At 40.3% G+C, this 18,027-nt stretch overlaps 1 protein-coding gene and 1 long non-coding RNA gene across 3 annotated transcripts; both read left to right on the top strand.

The window, feature by feature from the left end:
* The first annotated feature begins 417 nt into the window (after nucleotides 1–417).
* Nucleotides 418–3,187, top strand: LOC109479894. 2 transcript variants are annotated; one of them, XM_019781947.1, is made up of 5 exons: nucleotides 418–565; nucleotides 816–876; nucleotides 1,453–1,572; nucleotides 2,251–2,361; nucleotides 2,768–3,187. In XM_019781947.1, the coding sequence occupies exons 2-5, from the start codon at nucleotides 834–836 to the stop codon at nucleotides 2,866–2,868; spliced, it is 375 nt and encodes a 124-aa protein (XP_019637506.1). In that variant the 5' UTR covers nucleotides 418–565; nucleotides 816–833; the 3' UTR covers nucleotides 2,869–3,187. The 2 variants fall into 2 exon arrangements, with proteins under 2 accessions (XP_019637506.1, XP_019637505.1); XM_019781946.1 differs by having other exon boundaries at nucleotides 425–577; nucleotides 818–876.
* An 8,180-nt stretch (nucleotides 3,188–11,367) lies between these two features.
* Nucleotides 11,368–13,758, top strand: LOC109479906. Its single transcript, XR_002140805.1, has 3 exons — nucleotides 11,368–11,475; nucleotides 12,347–12,412; nucleotides 13,029–13,758. It is a non-coding gene; the product is annotated as an uncharacterized LOC109479906 (long non-coding RNA).
* The last annotated feature ends 4,269 nt before the right edge of the window (nucleotides 13,759–18,027 follow it).

Here is an 18,027-nt window from a genome sequence, read left to right as displayed (position 1 = left end):
CCGATCTTCAGATATCAGACCAAACATGAAACGGAGTAAAAACAGTACCCCCATTTTCATGGAGGGTAACAAACCGACCGAGAAGTGGTCTGACGTTTCCTGATCTTTGTTTACGCGTTACAGGCGTTATATGTCTGACGTTAACTGTACTGGTGACCCAAACTTGAACAATGCACTTACTTCCGTCTGTAATCCTATAACTCGTTCTTTAAGCACATGCTATGCATGTTTCAGTTGTTTACGCGTGTCGCATTACGTGTACATGCTTTGGTGCAGGTAAGAGTGCTGCCCTTGGGGTGTACAAGTGACGTCACACCACAACATTGCGCATCTGGCCTTGAGCCCATGCATATATGAGTCAGTGGCCGTACGTATACTTGCGTAGATCCGCCAGCGCCCTGTATGTTGTTATAAATGGGGGCTTTCTGTCCCCTGAGCCAGTTGAGACATTGATCTAGCTATACAGCCAACACAGCCTTTTCGTTGTTACTGAAAGTGCCTGTTCTGTCGTGTGTATAGTCTTAGACTATTGGACCTTTCATCGTGAACGCAACTGTTCTAACTAAGCCTTACTAAGGTGAGTTATGTCTTCAAAAATAGTGTGTTTTCTTTATATACAATTTTATATTTTTCGAATTATGATATCATTTCCAGGGATATTTTAAACAGCTTGAAGATGAATGAATGGTTCAATGAAATTCTAATCCGTTATATATATATCTTCTATATATCTATGAACTAATGATGATTTTACAAGTTTATTGAATACGGCAAGCCAGAAGTATCATGAATAATGTTGTATCTTTTTTCCACACAGCTTGTTTGAAAGAAATATGGGAAACTCTCAGGCCCACAACAGTGCACACGTGTCAGGAGGTGGGTATTTTGTTTATATTTTAGAAACTGTCTTGAAATGGAATCATCTTAACATCGCATGAACTGAAATGATTTCAAATGACTTCTATAATTTCTTCTTCTGCTTTCTAGATCTTCTGCTTTTTAATTTATTCTATTGTCATGGCCACTTTAGGTTTCTTTCCTTCCGCTTTCTTTGATTCCTTCCTTCCTCTCTTACTTCCCCCCAGACATTATCCAGTCATGGGGACAACATTTATTCAGATACGTAGATCCAGTGTAAAACGTTTTTTTTATATTCCAACATCTAATCACAAGACGTGGTGACGGCACACTCAAGTTTTTCCAACTTTTATTAATGCCGCCACCAACACATGGGACAGTACAATACTCATTTTAAATTGAGTGAAGTGAGGAAAGTCGTGTAAAGTGCCTTTCCCAAGGGCACAAGATCGGTGGCATGTCAGGACTTGAACCCGGGACCTCTTGATTCCGAGTCGAGCACTCTGCCGCTACGCCACACGACAAGTGTAAAATGTTTGTCAGTGTTGTTAGAATCGTGTATAACACATACACTACTCCCCCTTTCCCTTACAGAACGGAGTGCGTGCATACTCCGGTACAGAGATAACCGCCTCCGGACGTCCTTCAGACACAGGGTCGACACGACGGAGAAATACACTCTCAATGGAAGTCTACGATGTAACAGTATAGAAGGTAAACTAAATATTGAAGCTAGAAAAAAATCTACTAGACTGATAAATCTAATAATTGAATTGAATGAAGACCTTTATTGTATGTTTGTGCTCTAACAAGCTAAGTACAGGTCATGGTGATCTACTATTCATATGTTCAACTTCTTCTCGCTTCTTGACGCAGTTATAGATGTACGAGCATATGGAATAATACACAGTACTGTTTTCTACGTACACAAATCTCTAAAATACACAAATACTAGTAATCTTGGCGATTATTTGGCTCGAAATCAGCTCCCTCGGCACGCAGCTACTGAAAGATTCCTACTGGGTGCTAGACATGTGTGTGGTATATTTGCCGACATAGTCCCTACCTTTTGTAGGTTATACGTCACTCCACTTCTGTGCCATTTCACACATTTTGATATATCTTAACACTTCCTATATTTCGTAATGTTATGTGAGCTCATTTCTTGTCGTAACTAGCTGCACCAAGTAAACACACTGTGAGAATTGTCAATGTGCCAAAATAGCTGGAGGGCCAATGAATAGTCTCATTTAGGTGGGTGAGCCGTTAGGTAGAATGTTGCGTCAGTGCTCAAGCAGTCATTGTGTACATAAACACGAGATCACCTATCTTGTGATCGTCTGACACACCTGTGAGTGACCTTGATGACAATTTGACCTATGACTTTTGCAGACTTTGACGCTGTCTGTGACCCAGTGACGTCAGTCCATAAGCCCGCACGTTCTGGTGACGTCAAAAGCAGACGATTTTTTCGCCGCCCTGATGATGATTCTGACGTAAAAGGTAGATTTTAAGTCTACCCGTACTTCTATGTTCTAAATCTCATAATCCGAATTTGCAGTCACACACGTGTCACCTTCCTTCTGTTAAACCAATAATCTTCATTTGGGATATCCATACTTTATTATTTATGACTTTTATTGAATAATTTGGTAAGTTTTCTGTCGCAAAAGGTAGCTTTTATCTGTTAGATTTTAGATCTACCCGTACTTCTATGTTCTAATTTTCATAATCCGACTTTGTAGTCACACATGTGTCTACTTTTTCCTTCTGTTAAACCAATAATCTTCATTTGGGATATCCATACTTTATGACTTTTCTTGGATGCTTTGGACTTTTTCCTCAAATATTGCAATGATCTACCTCAGCATGCGTGTAGTTAATCTAAGTACAAACCTTATCTCCACAGGCTCTGTCCGGATTGTTGACAGAGAGGACAGCTTCAGACTCGCCGTCCGCAAGAGGGCGCATGTGAACAACGCGACCACCCCGTCTTTACTCAAGGAGTAGCTATATATAGACTCTTATATTCAAAGACTTTTGTACATAACACCCTATCGAGTTTAGCTAAAACGTTGCTTGTTTGAACATAGGCATTATCTTTTGTACCACATGATCATCAACATGTAGACGTCGACGTGATCAAGTAAATGAAATGATGGTTGTCAGTTTTTTAATATATTGTTATCAGAAACGATTATAGTCCAGAAGAGACAATAAGTTTTGATATTTTGATACATATCAAGACGTTCGATCTTAAGTTATCTACCAAATGTATATACACCACTGCATTGTTGCCTATCTAGTATGTTGTAAATAAATTAACATCATATGCAAAGACCGTAAATTGATATAAGCTTTTATTTTGTGATCTCGTAGATTATTTATATTACTATAACAGTGCATTACAGTATATTTATATTACTATATACTATTACCCCAAATCAGGAAGAAATATTTGCATGGCTAAAATCTAGAATCCACCGACATGCCATAATTTCAGATAAACAGTATGCATGACGGAGTAGCAGACAGTAGGAGAAATTCCAATGGTGCAACACCACAACCGTGCATGTTGTTTCTGTCAGCATGTAAGGCCACACCGACTAAATTTTGTGGATGACATCCGCGCTCGCATTGATTTTCGTCTGTTCTCCACAAAAACAAACAAAAAAAGATCACGTCATCCGAGGCTCTGGCCTGGATAGTCCATGGTAGCTTGCTATATAGCGACAGTATGGAGCCGGTGGTAACTCTGGAGAATGGCACCCAGGCTACCAAAGGTCCACGACTCAAGACCTCAGTACATACGTACAGTGTCAATTCATAAATCCGCAAATAAAAACAGCATGTGCAGGCTTGTCGTATATGTCGCTATATTCTGCCGCAGTTCTGCCGCAAATTCACAATACCAGCTTTGCCTTTGTATTCCTGTGGTTTAGTAGCATTTTTATTTTTGGCTGGATTTTTATTTTATTCGCCCGCGCGCACTAGTTTGGGGGTCTTCAGAGGATGTCATCCATAAAATTGAGTCGGTGTGGCCTAAGCCACGACTTGTTGGAAGTGACAAATGACCGTGAGGTACACAGAAAGGCCTAAGTGTACCGTACGCGTGACGGCGGTGTTTTCACTTCCTAGGTGATGACACGAAGATGTCGTCCAAACATGACCACTTCACTGTACGGGCGTGCAAACTTGACCGAGCTTCACTCTTCACATGTGGTACAGCACATAGCAGTGTGTGGTAGACCGGACGTTATGTGACGTAATTTAGAGGTCGAATTCAGACATCGCTTCACACGCTTGTTATGGAGCATGGCATGCACTCCTGGTTATTGTCTACGTGTAGGTGTGTAGAGGGGCGCAGTTGTCATAATACAGGAGTAGGGTACTGTTAACAAACCCGTTAGTATAGCTGGAATCTTAAACGATCTTATGGACGCTAGTGTTGTGAAGGGAAGAGTGTAGTAAGAAAAGACAGGGTGAGAGGAGTCAGGCAAGGGAGAAAACTAAATATTTACTCTACACAAAACAATAGAAGTTTACCTTCCTTACCCGTCTGTTTTCTTATCGTAATTCTTTTATTATGATTACCCCCCCCCTCAGTTTCCGCTATAGACTAGTCCAAAGCAGGTCGGCCTATGCAGGGGCAGTGCCAGAGTATACAGTGCAATTTTACGGAATACAGTGCAATTTTACGGAATACAGTGCAATTTTACGGAATACAGTGCAATTTTTCGGAATACAGTGCAGTTTTACTAGTATACAGTGCAATTGTACGGAATACAGTACAATCGTACTAATAAAATTGCACTGTATTCCGTAAAATTGCATGTATACTAATGCGATTGCACTGTATTCCGTAAAATTGCATTGCATTCCGTAAAATTGCACTGTATACTCTGGCACCCATGCTATGGTGACCTACAGACACAATTATGGCAGACATGTGGATATATCGCATCGCCGAGCTGTTTACACGCGGACACACCTACCCAGTGTGTATCACTGACCCAAGCCGGTATCTCCATTACACGTACACGCTGCCGGGTAGGCGAAGCTAGGTAAACCTCACATCGTGTTGAATAACAATGGGCGTTACTTTCTCGTCCTCCAGGGGAGGGGAATGAAAATGTTGTGTCAGAGAGAAACTTGTCTATGGACAGTTTTTGAACCATCCGGAATGGTGAGAACCAAAATCATACATTTGAGTGGAAAGATAAAGCAGTCAGATATCGCTAAAAACCGACTCAATCGGGTCTGTTCTCGCAGTCGTGTATTCGTCGGAAACTTTAACGGTAATTATTTGGCGGTTAAACCTTGTCAAAATTTTTCAAACGAGACATTACTGTAATTATTCAGGTCCTAAAAATAATGAGAGCAACGTGGTGCAGTATTCAACGGAGTGTTTTCGTTTGGACTGAAGCGATTGCTTTGTTACGTTATGAAAGTCTGGTGCACGTTTAAAGCTTGTAAATACATACTATGTTAATGCAATAATGTTGTGATGTTGAGGTGAGACGTTTGGGGTAACAAATGTAGACGGTTTTATCATGAAAGTTCATCTGTGTTGGTAGTAATCATAGTAAAAGGTTTAACTTTTTATTGTGTGTTGTGTGTTGGAATAAAGTTCAACCTTTTACTAATAGTATGTAGACGGTTTTAGTTCCATACATGTATGTACTAGTACCTCGTACACCTAATATGATATGACAACTAACACTCCCTTTACGTCAACAATTCAGTCTTTTCAGTTGACGTCATCCATACTCTGGCTGGAGAGAAAGGGCTTCTTTAAATTCTCTGTTTTGTAAACATGATTGTCTACATCCGAGATTTTAAACAAACAGAGGGTCTACATGGGGGATACGACATACTAGTTGGCCGAACTTCCTCGGGAACCTACTCTATGGATGCTGTCGTTAAATATTGTTAGCTGGTGGGCTATCTGATAAAATGTTCAGTACATGTATATCAAACTTTAAACATATACGTACATGAAATATACTCATTCCATTACATGATGAATGGTTTATTGACATAAAATCCATCGCAGCCCGCAGGCTGAATTGCGGATTCCGATTACACATAGGGCTCAATTGACAATAAAACAATGGGTCAATTATCCTATATATAAGTATAAAAAGAAATAACGTTGATGGATAAAATTTAGCATTTATACAATAATAGGTTTATCAGACGGTATATTAAAAGCTTAATCCTTAAAAACATTAACTATTTGATTAAGTATTTAAAAGGCGAACAATGTAAGCTATTGGGGAGTTCCTGAGTCGTTCAGTCCTACATTTAATTGGTCGATACTTGTCTCTGTTTCTGGTTGTTCTGTCGTGGTAGTCCGAACCCTTTGGTGGCAGCATTGACGGTGTGTGGGATTCTAAATGAGTCCCGAACTTGAGACACAGCTTCTGCCGGCGGTCTGAGAGCAACGGAAGGTTTAAGTCTGTCCTGCCTTGCTCGTAGCTAGTGAAACGCCTTCCCAGTATTGTCCGAACTGCTCTCCGTTGTACAGCTTCGAGTTTGTCCGACTGTGCACAAGTGAGCCCCGGGTGCCAAACTGGCGCGCAGTATTCCAATACTGGCCGTACAAAGGACGTGTATATAGTGACGAGGTCACCGGTGGGAAGATTGAAGTGTTTGAGTTTCCGTAGGAAGAAGAGTCGACCGTTAGCCTTTCCGATCATTTTGTTAACCTGTGTCTCCCATTTCAAGTCTCTCTGCAGCCACACCCCCAGAAGACAGGTGAGTGGCACAACTTCAAGGGGGGATCCATTGATGGTGAGCGTTGGTGGTGGGGGCGGGCATTTCATGAAACAGAAAGTGATACATTGATGCGATAGCGATAGAAGCCAATGCTCTTATGCGGTGGCCCCCTAGGTGGTATATTTTTCCATTCTATTGAAAAGAAAGCTTGATAAATGGTCATACTCCCGTATTTTGGTGTATCCAGTTGTTTGTATCATAACATTCTTCATTTAAAGACGATCCTTCACTTTTCATTTTTATGTCCTATATAGAACATACAGAACGATCCCTATAGTCACGCTTGCAGAGAACTGTAATCACATAAGTGCCCGCCCAGTATCACACACCACACGGAACGTTACGAGTGCGGATCGTGCTTTTCATATTGTTGCAGCTCAATCAATCCATAACACATTCTATACGGTAGGTTACATACTAGAGGTTCGTCGACCGGATATAATATAGGATATCATCAGATGCGATGGTATGTTGACACATAGACTGAACAGAGAAAACATTTATATGGTTTATTAGTGTGCGTAGGTCCATGCGTGTGTGCGTAGAAATTTTTTTATTGTTCACACATTTAGGAAGATAGTGGTAACGCACTCAAGTAGCTAAGACTTATTTTAACGCTATCACTTACACATAATGAGAGGATAGATTAATTAAAACGACCCACTATAAAGGAAATGCAGATTATAATACGAATGTAACACAACGTAATAAAGAACAAAGATGTTGGAAGGAAAATTTAATCCAGTGTAAGCTGCAGCATGCATGACTTTTGCATAGTCTTCGGTATGCACGTGCGGTGAGTGTCGCCCTGGTTAGTCTAAGGCCCGCCCACATAGTCGTTGGTGTTCACCAGTATGGGACCGTCCCATAATCATTAATGAGGCTGGTACTATGTAGTTAATCCGTACAGATCTACTGTGTGTTTTGCCGCGTGCAGACAGAAATGTACCCTCCCCAGCACCTGTAAAGTGTCAAACTACCCGTCCCTTATGTGTTCTGGTGATTACCCTCTTATCTAGAAAAAAAATAGTCGGGCAAAAAATACCTGTTTAGAAATGTCTGTGACGAAGTCACGACATGCGGGTTAACTCGTATTACCAATAATCACGATCAGCGAAATAAGAACACGTACACAAAGCATGCTGTAGTCACAGGTGGTTCTAGGTGTTAGGACTTCAATGATAGTTTAGTTGTTAGGACTTCAATCAGACACTTTCTCCCACATTACTTCGAATTTAAGACCGATAATAATTAAGGGCTATTTTGTGCCTTCCCTCAGGCAGTGTTCAGTTTACTTGCAATTTGTGTAGAACACAAACAGACCACATTTTAAATCACCATAATGTTCATAGGGTATGTCATTTTATCTTTCTGTATGTAATTTTTCAACCGAGTTATCTCTTAAAACATCATTAAAGTCAACCTTTTTATAAACAGAGATAACAGGTGCGACCAAATACCCCCAGAATAGCCTCACCATTTTGAGCCGGCAGACCGCGAACCGAAGTCAGCGAAGTTGAAAGACTAGCTTCCATTCCGTGTCAGGACGGGTTGTCGTTCAGGTCACAGTACAGTTCTACCCACCATCCAGCGTGTCCAACCTGTTTCCCCCTGGGATAACAGTCTAACACTTGTACGGAGGGACCTGGGAATGTCTTCTAAAACGTTTGACTCTAACAGGTAGAACAGAGCGAAGTTTTGAGCTACAGGAGGTGAGTGATCTTACAAAAATCTCAATCGTGGTCTGTGTTGTAGTAAACACACATGTCTTCGTCGCAGGATTCTTCCAATGTAGTTATAGTTTTGTTTACTTTCCTCGTATCCTAACCAGTGATCTCGCTTCTGGTAGGGAAGTAACACATTGACTCTTCGCATAAAGTCGATGACATGGCGTGTCATTTGCTATAACTTGCTCCATGGTGTAATAAATGTTTGTTCCAGTGCCAATTGTGGTATACGGTATAGCTTGGTGGGGAGGGGTGCCGTGGTGGTTGTACATAGATCATTCGTTGCGATAGTGGACAGTGGTTTCATATACAGAGACTTAGCTTGATCTTTGCTTGTGTTGGGTGTTGTTTTAGAGGGCGTATTCTTCTCAACGCCTGTCAAAGAAAAATGCGTAATCTGTCCTGAGTGGAAGACACCTGTCACCAACTTAGGTCTGCATAAGCCTAAGGACAAGGACGGTCTCGTGTACCAAGCGTTACCTTAACCGGCTCATCACGAAATGTATGTCAAATCACCAGGCTTTGCCAAAGACTTTAAACAACGTCCTTGGTTTTGTATTGCATCTTTACGTCAGGTGCTCCAAATGACCTTTGACCCTACAATGGCATCTCCCGAATCTTGAATTCCGACTAATTAACGGTAGTATTTTTAGGGCCTGTTTTTCCAGAATGTCTGTTGGGGTCAATTTGGAAACAATGGAAACATTAAACAGGGAAAACGGACTGACCGTGATTATAGGAGATCTTTCTTACATACATTTTAAAGTAAACAAGTAAAATCTGAGATTTTATACCTCCGGGCTTTTTATTGTATATTTTTATATAGGATTTTAAACAAAAAACACCCCTCTGTGTGAGGGGTCATATACGTGGACCAGACCGAGAATAGCTTAAACACGCCAAAGGTCAACGGTCGCGACCACTTTCACGTTAAAAGGGGTGTTTTGGGGCCACCAAAAGGTACCATTTTCACGCCCTAAAACACATATACAATAAAAAAAAGAACGTGCATCATCTGCAGCCCAATAGCAAAACATGTACCGAGTCTCAAAAGAATCCGTCGACCCAAACGCGAGAAACAGCTGCGAACATAAAAATCTAAATCTCTCACAAAACCCTTCCGCGGAAGGATGTCTCCTCCCCCGGAGGTAATTACACGCATAAAGTACAGCATTGCAGCAAAACGAAATCAAATTTGTGTGAATTTCCAGATTGAATTTCGTTTGTTCAGAGAAAACCTCAACCCATCTAGTCCTTTTTTCTACATTCTACATTCACGACTACCATAACAAAACAAACAAGAAATAGAACAGTGCAGTGTTTTTATTCATCGGTATGTCTGTTACAATGAACAAAAAAAACGTCGTCATGGTATACTCTATACACAGCCTCCCTGTAGGTTTAATCTAGAAAAGTGACTAAGAGTAATATGGCTTCCAACATGGCAGGTCGCTCAGTGTTCTTTATCAATAATTCTGCCGATCAGACGGCATTACGAGTTGTTGTACATCTTGTATTGTGCCCCTGGGATAACATGATATAAATTTTCTCTACAAGTCCTTGGCCTTCCGTGCATATTCTGTGGGCATTTATGAAGATGTTTCGACTACTTCAATGATCATGTAGATATACATATGTATAGCATTTTATCCTGCCCAGTATGGCTGCTCTGATTCTGATAGTTAGCCTCGTCAACAGCCACAGGCAAAGGCGATCAACAGGCACTCAGTATTTACTAGGTCGTAGGCTCGTTAACCACAACAGATCCACGTACTGGCTTGTGGTATTCCTATGCCTAAGCCCCAGAGCCTAAGCCTCAACATATCATGTTCCAAATAGAGCATCAACAAGAACAAAAGCCAATGAAGAAGAAAGAAAGAAAGAAATCCCCAATTGTGCGGTATCTAGAGCATGTTCCGTTTGAAATAATGCCTTTTCTATTTTAACAACGTCGTATTCTTGTCTTGTACATGTATTCAGTAGACCGTTGCATTTTCGTGACAAAGAACAACGAATACCTTCACGGCAGTAGCTTTTCTTTAGCGCAAGTGATGGGTGTCTTAACAATATAGATGTTATTGTCAGTACTTGTTTTGTCTGTGTTTATCTAGTCTTTCAATGTTTCTTGTTTGTTTGATTTGTTTGTGTAATCGAACTTTCCTTTCCTTCGAAGAAACTAAAAAAATTAACAACTTGGGGTGATAAAAGACTCCTCGCTGGCAATATTCATATTCAAAGGAGCTTCTGATGAACTTGTTGCATACCTCCCGGGTTTGCGGTTCAAGTGCAAAGTAAACACAGCTGTGGAACTTTTTAGACGTTTACCACGTCTCGCAAGCACTTGAATGACACTATTGGTGCAATGGTGGAGTATACCTAGTATAGATAAATTCCGAATGACGTATAGGTAGAAGATATTGCTCTGTTATCGTCAACAGGATTGCAATAGGTCAGAATACGCCGGTATGTTACATAAGTTTACAGGGCATTGTTAACTTCGCCGGTATGTTACGTAAGTTTAAAGGGCATTGTATCTTCGCCAAGAAGGTTATGTTTTCCGTAGCGTTTGTGTGTAAGTGTGTGTGAGTGTGTGTGTGTGTGTGTTTGTGTGTGTGTGTGTGTTTCTGTATGTATGTGTGTCTGTGTGTGTGTGTGTTTCTGTTTCTGTATGTATGTGTGTCTGTGTGTGTGTGTATGTGTGTGTGTGTTTGTGTGTGTGTGTGTTTCTGTTTATGTTTCTGTATGTGTGTGTGTGTGTGTGTGTGTGTGTGTGTGTGTGTGTGTGTGTGTGTGTGTGTGCGTGTGAATGGATGGATTGTCATGAAACTTGGAAACTTGGTAGGTGGGTAGGTCTTGATGATTAGATTTCGGGGCCCCTGGCGGATTTTCTTGGTACTGCTGCAGAACTTCCGGTTTTTGAATCTCATGAACATGCTAGGGTCATGAATTTTGCATGGAAAAATATAGCAATGTGTTTGCCCCATCTATATCATTAACACAGGAACTGTGAGTAGAGGAGGAAACCAACACTAAAACAGGATGGGGAATAAGAACAGTCATTCAGATCACCACTCAAGGGCGCCGAGAAACGCGGACGAGGCGGGGGAGGGTAAGTAATGTCTTCCTTATGAAATAATGCGCAAGTTATAAACACAATATTTAATCAGACCACAGATATCTATCAGTGCATGGCAGAGATGCTTATGTATACGCCATATAGAATACAATTCCAATTGATATTACTGCATGTAAACATGATTTTTCTTCTTAAGTTACTCTTACAAGTTTCACATCGTCTACCGCACACTTCTGGCAAACTGCAACCCTAAATCACCCCCACCCCCACCCCAATAACGTATTTGTTCACCATACACGAAAAAATACTGTTTAAAAAAAAAAGCAATTCCGGACTACCCCTGCTGTGATGTGGATCCTAATTTGTTTTTTCCACGCAGATCCGAGCAGTGTGCATAACATGTCCTTTAAATCCAGAATCAATTTGACGATCGGTACTGCTTGCCAGGAAGGTAATGCGCCTTTCTTTCCTATTTTTGTACAAGCTTGAATGGATTGCTTCATTTCTGCTGAAAAGAATTAGCAGAGAATTCAGTAGCATTTTTCTATAGCCTCGACCAGGCTTCAGGGGCGACTGGAAAGAGTAGAAATTCACCAACTGTACTCCCCTAGTGGACTAACACCTCTGGCATGTTATTTGTCTATTTGGCAAATTTCTACTCTTTCCAGGAGCCTCTGAAGCCTGGTAGAGGCTAATTCGGTCGAAGGATCTGTCAAAAACCAGAATTTACTGTTGGAATAAAATTTGGCTCTCCTCATCATAAAACAGGGCATATCTTGTGCTACTAAAAACACAGATTGTCCATTAGGCAACAAAAAATATTCTAGCAGAATGGAGCAATCCGTTTGGGTGTGTAAGGGAGTGCTTGCATGGGTTTGGGTAAAAGGTTGTTTTTCAATGGCAGATGGCGAAAGGAGTATGTCCTTGAAAGACCGCTTGAGGGCTGCAAGTGACTCAGCAGCGGCGTCAGGTGAGCTGTGTGGGTACTGCAGGGTTCGGTGTGCGTCTGGTGGTGCTGGCTGGCTTATGCTGCATGAACGTGCAACTCTTCGTGCAACTTATGACATATGCATTACAGTGTGCATGCATATGGATGCATTGGGCTGTTCTGCAACTCAGGATGTGCAAGCTGTGGTGCAATAAATTTATGCAGTTCATAGGATAATTGTGCAATGTTACGCAACGATACTGTATGACAGCTGAATTCGTAGTGCCAAGATGCAATACGTGACGCAATAAAATGTACACATAACAAAGCAATGGCAATGCAGATAACAATTAGCAATAGTTGTGCTGCAATGCAATTCAGTGTTCGCTAACCTTGTTCTTCACATTGTCATTACATTGCTACATCATCCGCATATTTTATATACTTTAATATATCAGAGTAAATTGTTCTTGAACGTGCATTCTTAAATTTAAGGTGCGTGGTTATGACATGACATGGATGTGCTGTAATTATATTATTACACTTGCTGTTCCCTAACAGGTAATGAACCAACCACTCAGGTACAGTACTAACACAAATATCATAAAACTGCACAACCAACCATGATTCAAACGTTCTTTGTTCCTTTCTATTACAGGACAGAGTAATGCATCAAAGAAGAAAGCCAAAGGAAAAAAGGGCAAAGAAAAGAGAAAAGCAATCAACTACAAGTTCTAGCAAATTTTTTGGTTTTTCAAGACTTACCATATTTTTTAGTAATGTTGACCAAAAATTTGGACCTTCACAGTACAAAGTCTATAGGTTTACCGTTTAAAATCCAAAGGTTTGAAAGCTATGAATTTTAGTTCACGACAGGATTATATTAGTTTTTTTTATATTCGGATTCACAGAATAATGCTTGCCAAAGTACACACAAGATACCAGCTGTTGTAGTTGGTGTTTTGTTTTAACAAAAAAATTAAAATGTTGGAATTCTTGATGCTATAGTGATGAACAGGTTCCATGTGAACATACATTGTTCCTGAATTGTGTATTCTTAAATTTAAGGTGCGTGGTTATGTCATGACGTTGGATGTGCTGTGATAATGTGTTTTAACGGTAACTTTGGTATGATATTGAGTGAGAGTTATGTATCTGTTGTCGTGAGAAGCAGTAAGAGGGGCTTATTATTAGAATTTAAGTGGAATTTTACTTTTAAGTGGAATTTTATTTGTAATGTCATGTTTATCTTAACCCGTGTGGTTGTGTCTTTAGTTTAATACGTAACAAAGGAAATCTATTGGGCCAAAAGGAACAAATGATACAAATGTATGGCTTCAAGATTATTTTAGACAAACTTGTACAGATGAAGGGAAATAATAAAGATATTGTTTTCCTGTTTGTATTGCATGACTGTCTCGTTCCAGAGGAGTCTATCAGCGCCACCTTGCGGTGCATGTTGGTAATTCAGTGTTTGAAATATTATTGAATACGCGTCCCTTATCACTTAGAGGTAAATTCACCCAAATGACTGAACATAGGGGATTATTCCCGCATTAGAAAATTTGTTAGTGTAGAAATATTACTAGATATAGGGGCAATTAGTGTCCTAAACCGACTAACCAGCCGAACCAATAAATAAATAAATAAACTAGAGTTCCACGATCTCATACCTCCGCCAAATGGTGTTAGCCTTTATGAGTAAGAAATTATAGATTAATCCCCCTGATTGTGCAAATAGGATCCTATATTTGCATTAATTATATCTGATGATCATATTCTACACCAGAAGACAGTCTTATCTTATCAAAGAATGCCATTATAGCATTTCCTTATAAATTATGCAAATGAGGTCCTTATTTGAATAAGTTATGTTTAATTATGTTCACCTTCACATAACTCTCAAATATCCCAAGTATGAAATTCCAGGCAGTTACCACTATGTAAATATAACATTTTCTCATTAATTATGCAAATTAAGTCTTCATTTGCATAATCGATATCTGCCTGTATTTCTGCCGTTCTTAATGACATATGTCACAAGCTTGAATAGTCCTATCATGGAATGCAGCTGATTTATAGAATTTCCTAATTAATTATGCAAATTACATTGATATATGCATAATCATAATATTATTATGTTAAGCATCACTTCAGCTACCTACATGCCAAAAATCACGACGATCCATCAATCGGTTCTAGAGTTATCCGCCTTTAAATATTTTTCAACTAACGCCCCTGCAGTTCCAGAGCAATCCGCTAGGGAGGCCAAACTCACATCACTTCTTCCCCAGCACAAGAGCTACCTACCATCCAAATTTCGTCACCCTAGCATGTCTAGATCACGAGATATCAAAACCGGAAGTTCAGCTGCAGTACCATAACAAGCCACTAGGGGGCCCAAAATTTAATCAGTTCCACGTCTCATGAAAACCTATCCACCTACCAAATATCAAGACAATCCATTTTAGCCTTCTTGAGTTATCGTGCTGACATACACACACACACACACACACACACACACACACACACACACACACAGACACACGAACGCCTACGAAAACATAACCTTCTTGGCGAAGGTAACCAGCCCCGAATTTCTATTAGTCATGTGCGACATGTAGCGGAAATAACTTGAACTGCAGGTCCTTGTAAGCTGGTGCATGACGCAGTTTTCCTATGGATAACCATGTAACTCAAAATCTTCCAAACGGTTTCAATCTGCAGTTGCGTTTGGTATTCTGACACACGCTTCATATGTCAAAATACATTGAGCTACAGATTAGATATACTACGTGCTCCCCTCCCACTTTTTCACAACTGATGGGAATCAGATCAAGCCCATCTGTTGGCACGTACAGTACTGTATTCCGGTGGAGAGTGGCTGATTTTTCATTGATTCCGATCCGCCGTCAGACCACCATCTGTGCCCGGGTGTACCTTAGGCCTGTCCGGCTTTACGTCTTTTCAACAGGAGTCACGAAAATCAATTGCGCAACGCAATTATTGGGGAAACAATTACCTAAGTTATGGCACTGCCGGCTCAAGGACGAAACAATTAGAAAGTCAACTCAGGACCGATTTTTACCGTATTCCAGAAATTGCCGTTTAAAAGAGAACAGGAAAAGGCAATTTCAGTTCTAACAGTGGGCGGAGAAATGTTACTATTCGCTTCTCCCACATGTTTTAGAGAGACCTTTAGTCTGAATGCAAGTCTTATGGTTAAAATGTAGAGGAGTAGTATTAAATTATCGCTTGGAGATTGCACAGGAGAGAAAGGTCTGCGAATGCAGATTACTAGTAGTTAGCACCATTTTCTGATGTTGCCATCCACTATCGAGTACAGCTGTCTGGCGCGACTATGTAATGTTCTGTCTGACATTCTCAATAAAAATTAATATATATACAATTTGCTGGCTAAGAAATAGGATTATAGGGGATAAATCACATATGCATTCACAATTACTTCTTAATCTTCACAGCTTCATTATTTTGTCTGCTGAAAGACAGTGGGTTATCCATAGTTTTCTGTGTGATGCCCTTGCTCTGACCCCCCCCCCCCCAGCCATCACGATTTACTAGTACTATACTGACTATCAGAACTATATTAGGAACAAGCTATGAATCGCCCTACTCATGTATATTTACTTACAAGCTCAATCTCATAATTTGTAACATGCATGATATAAAACATACATGCTGTGAGTATGTATGCAAAACACAAATTGTGTCAAGTAACCACTGCATACATGTACGTTGACTAAGAACAGTCACCTAACTTATATTCATTTACTCACAAGTTATCTCATAATTTGTACCATGCATAAATAAAAACATACATGCTGTGAATCTGTATGTAAACACAAATTGTGTCAAGTAACCGCTGCAAAACATGTAAGAACAGTCACCGTAACAGTGGCCATAACTACAATTACCATGCACGACCCGGCCCATCCAGGCCAAACGAAAAGTCTAAAGTAGACTACGACATCTGCCTCCACAGTCTGAACACAATCAATCCCATCTAATAGCTTATTCCTTTCATTTCCGGCTTTAATAGATGTCGGCTCTGTAAATCCGTCCACTCCAATAGCAGCAAACTCAATTATGTCGAGTACAAATTGGCTCGATACTAAACAGTCGATCTATTCAACCCCTTCCTTTGTAAGGAACCCTTTGAATTCCTCTATTCTTTGCCTTTGGCTCCTTTGAGCAGGATACGGCAAAGGAGTGTGAATAATTCCGTGTTGCAAAGAGATTTTCCAGGGCTATGCTTTAAAAGAGAGCCGCTACTACATGATCCTCTGAACTTTAGAAGTTGTTTTAGTTGGATGGATTCTTTGTTAGGCCGATGTGAGTCTACGGACTGCATGAATTCTGTGCGACGGGTACGGCCATTCTCATGGTTAGTGTTGTACGTGGAAAAGTTGAAGAACGAGGATTATATTTTCCAAATCATCTCAACTCTGAAAAATATGTGAGTACTAGATGATTTTAATATAAGGAAAATAGCAGCAAATGAGCTAGGTTACACTGGTATGGTATGGCTATGTACAGAAATAAAACCAAAGGTATCGATGTCCATATGCATAAAATCTGGAGATATGAGACCGTTCTGCTCATAAGTGATTATCTCGTTTTCTGCAGGCACTAACGTAGTATGTCTATCTCTAATCATTCATGAATCTATATATAGTATAAGAGGGAATATGAAGATGTCTAGTACGTACGCTATATTAACAGTATCCGCGGAGACATCTTTTGATTACCCAACCACTCTTACTACACTAGGTGGGTCCTGTCTGTGTTCAACTTTACTAGGGCACACATTACATCACATTTTGAAATCCACAGCAACTAAACAAAGTTCCTCTTTGATTCTTCTTGCGAATCGTACAAAGTGATTGAGGACGCACATATATCACAGAAAACGACGTCCGTTTCCTCCGATGCCTACATGTGGCCATACGTCACAATACCAACTGCCACAAAGTCGATAACTCGGAAATACCACGCTCAGGACAAGTATTGGATTTTCATTCGCAACAATGATACATGCATTTCTGTTTATACATAATAATCCGACCATGAAATAAAACGTGATATCAGTTATTGGTGATGTAGATATTCTACTGTAAAGATGCGGTTATTGAAGAGGAAATGAGGTAATGGAAATCGTGACCACGGAGGGGGTATGCCGGATGGAGGGAACAGCCGTGTCCATGAGAAATGAGTCGGGGGATGTCGCTGACTGATGGATCTGCCGAAGGTGTAGCTATCAACCCATGGAAATCCACTTGAGGTCACCGCTAAGCCAGATGGATGGATGCAGATATATACACCAGACCAGACCGTTAGTTTCCCTACTTCAGCTCGCACTTCGATGCATAAAACGTGGCCCAGGGAGATACAGCTCACTACGTTCGTGTTTTATAGTGTTCATAGACTCCAATGTCCCATCCTTATTTGCAAACTTATCTGCTTAAAGTATACTACTGAGACAAACTATTTTCTGATAAAGAAATTCTGTATTTTACTACTTGCACTGGGTGTACAATATTTATTTGTTTATTATGATTTTTATTATGATTTTTCACAATAGATGGCATGATCAATGACAGTACAATATGACCTTCTATATATGTTCTTTTATTTAG

Source organism: Branchiostoma belcheri, unplaced genomic scaffold, assembly GCF_001625305.1.
Source record: "Branchiostoma belcheri isolate BF01 breed outbred unplaced genomic scaffold, Haploidv18h27 scaffold5, whole genome shotgun sequence".
NCBI lineage: Eukaryota > Metazoa > Chordata > Leptocardii > Amphioxiformes > Branchiostomatidae > Branchiostoma > Branchiostoma belcheri.
Note: the sequence above shows the minus strand (reverse complement) of the source record. Positions and strands in the feature narration are given on the sequence as shown.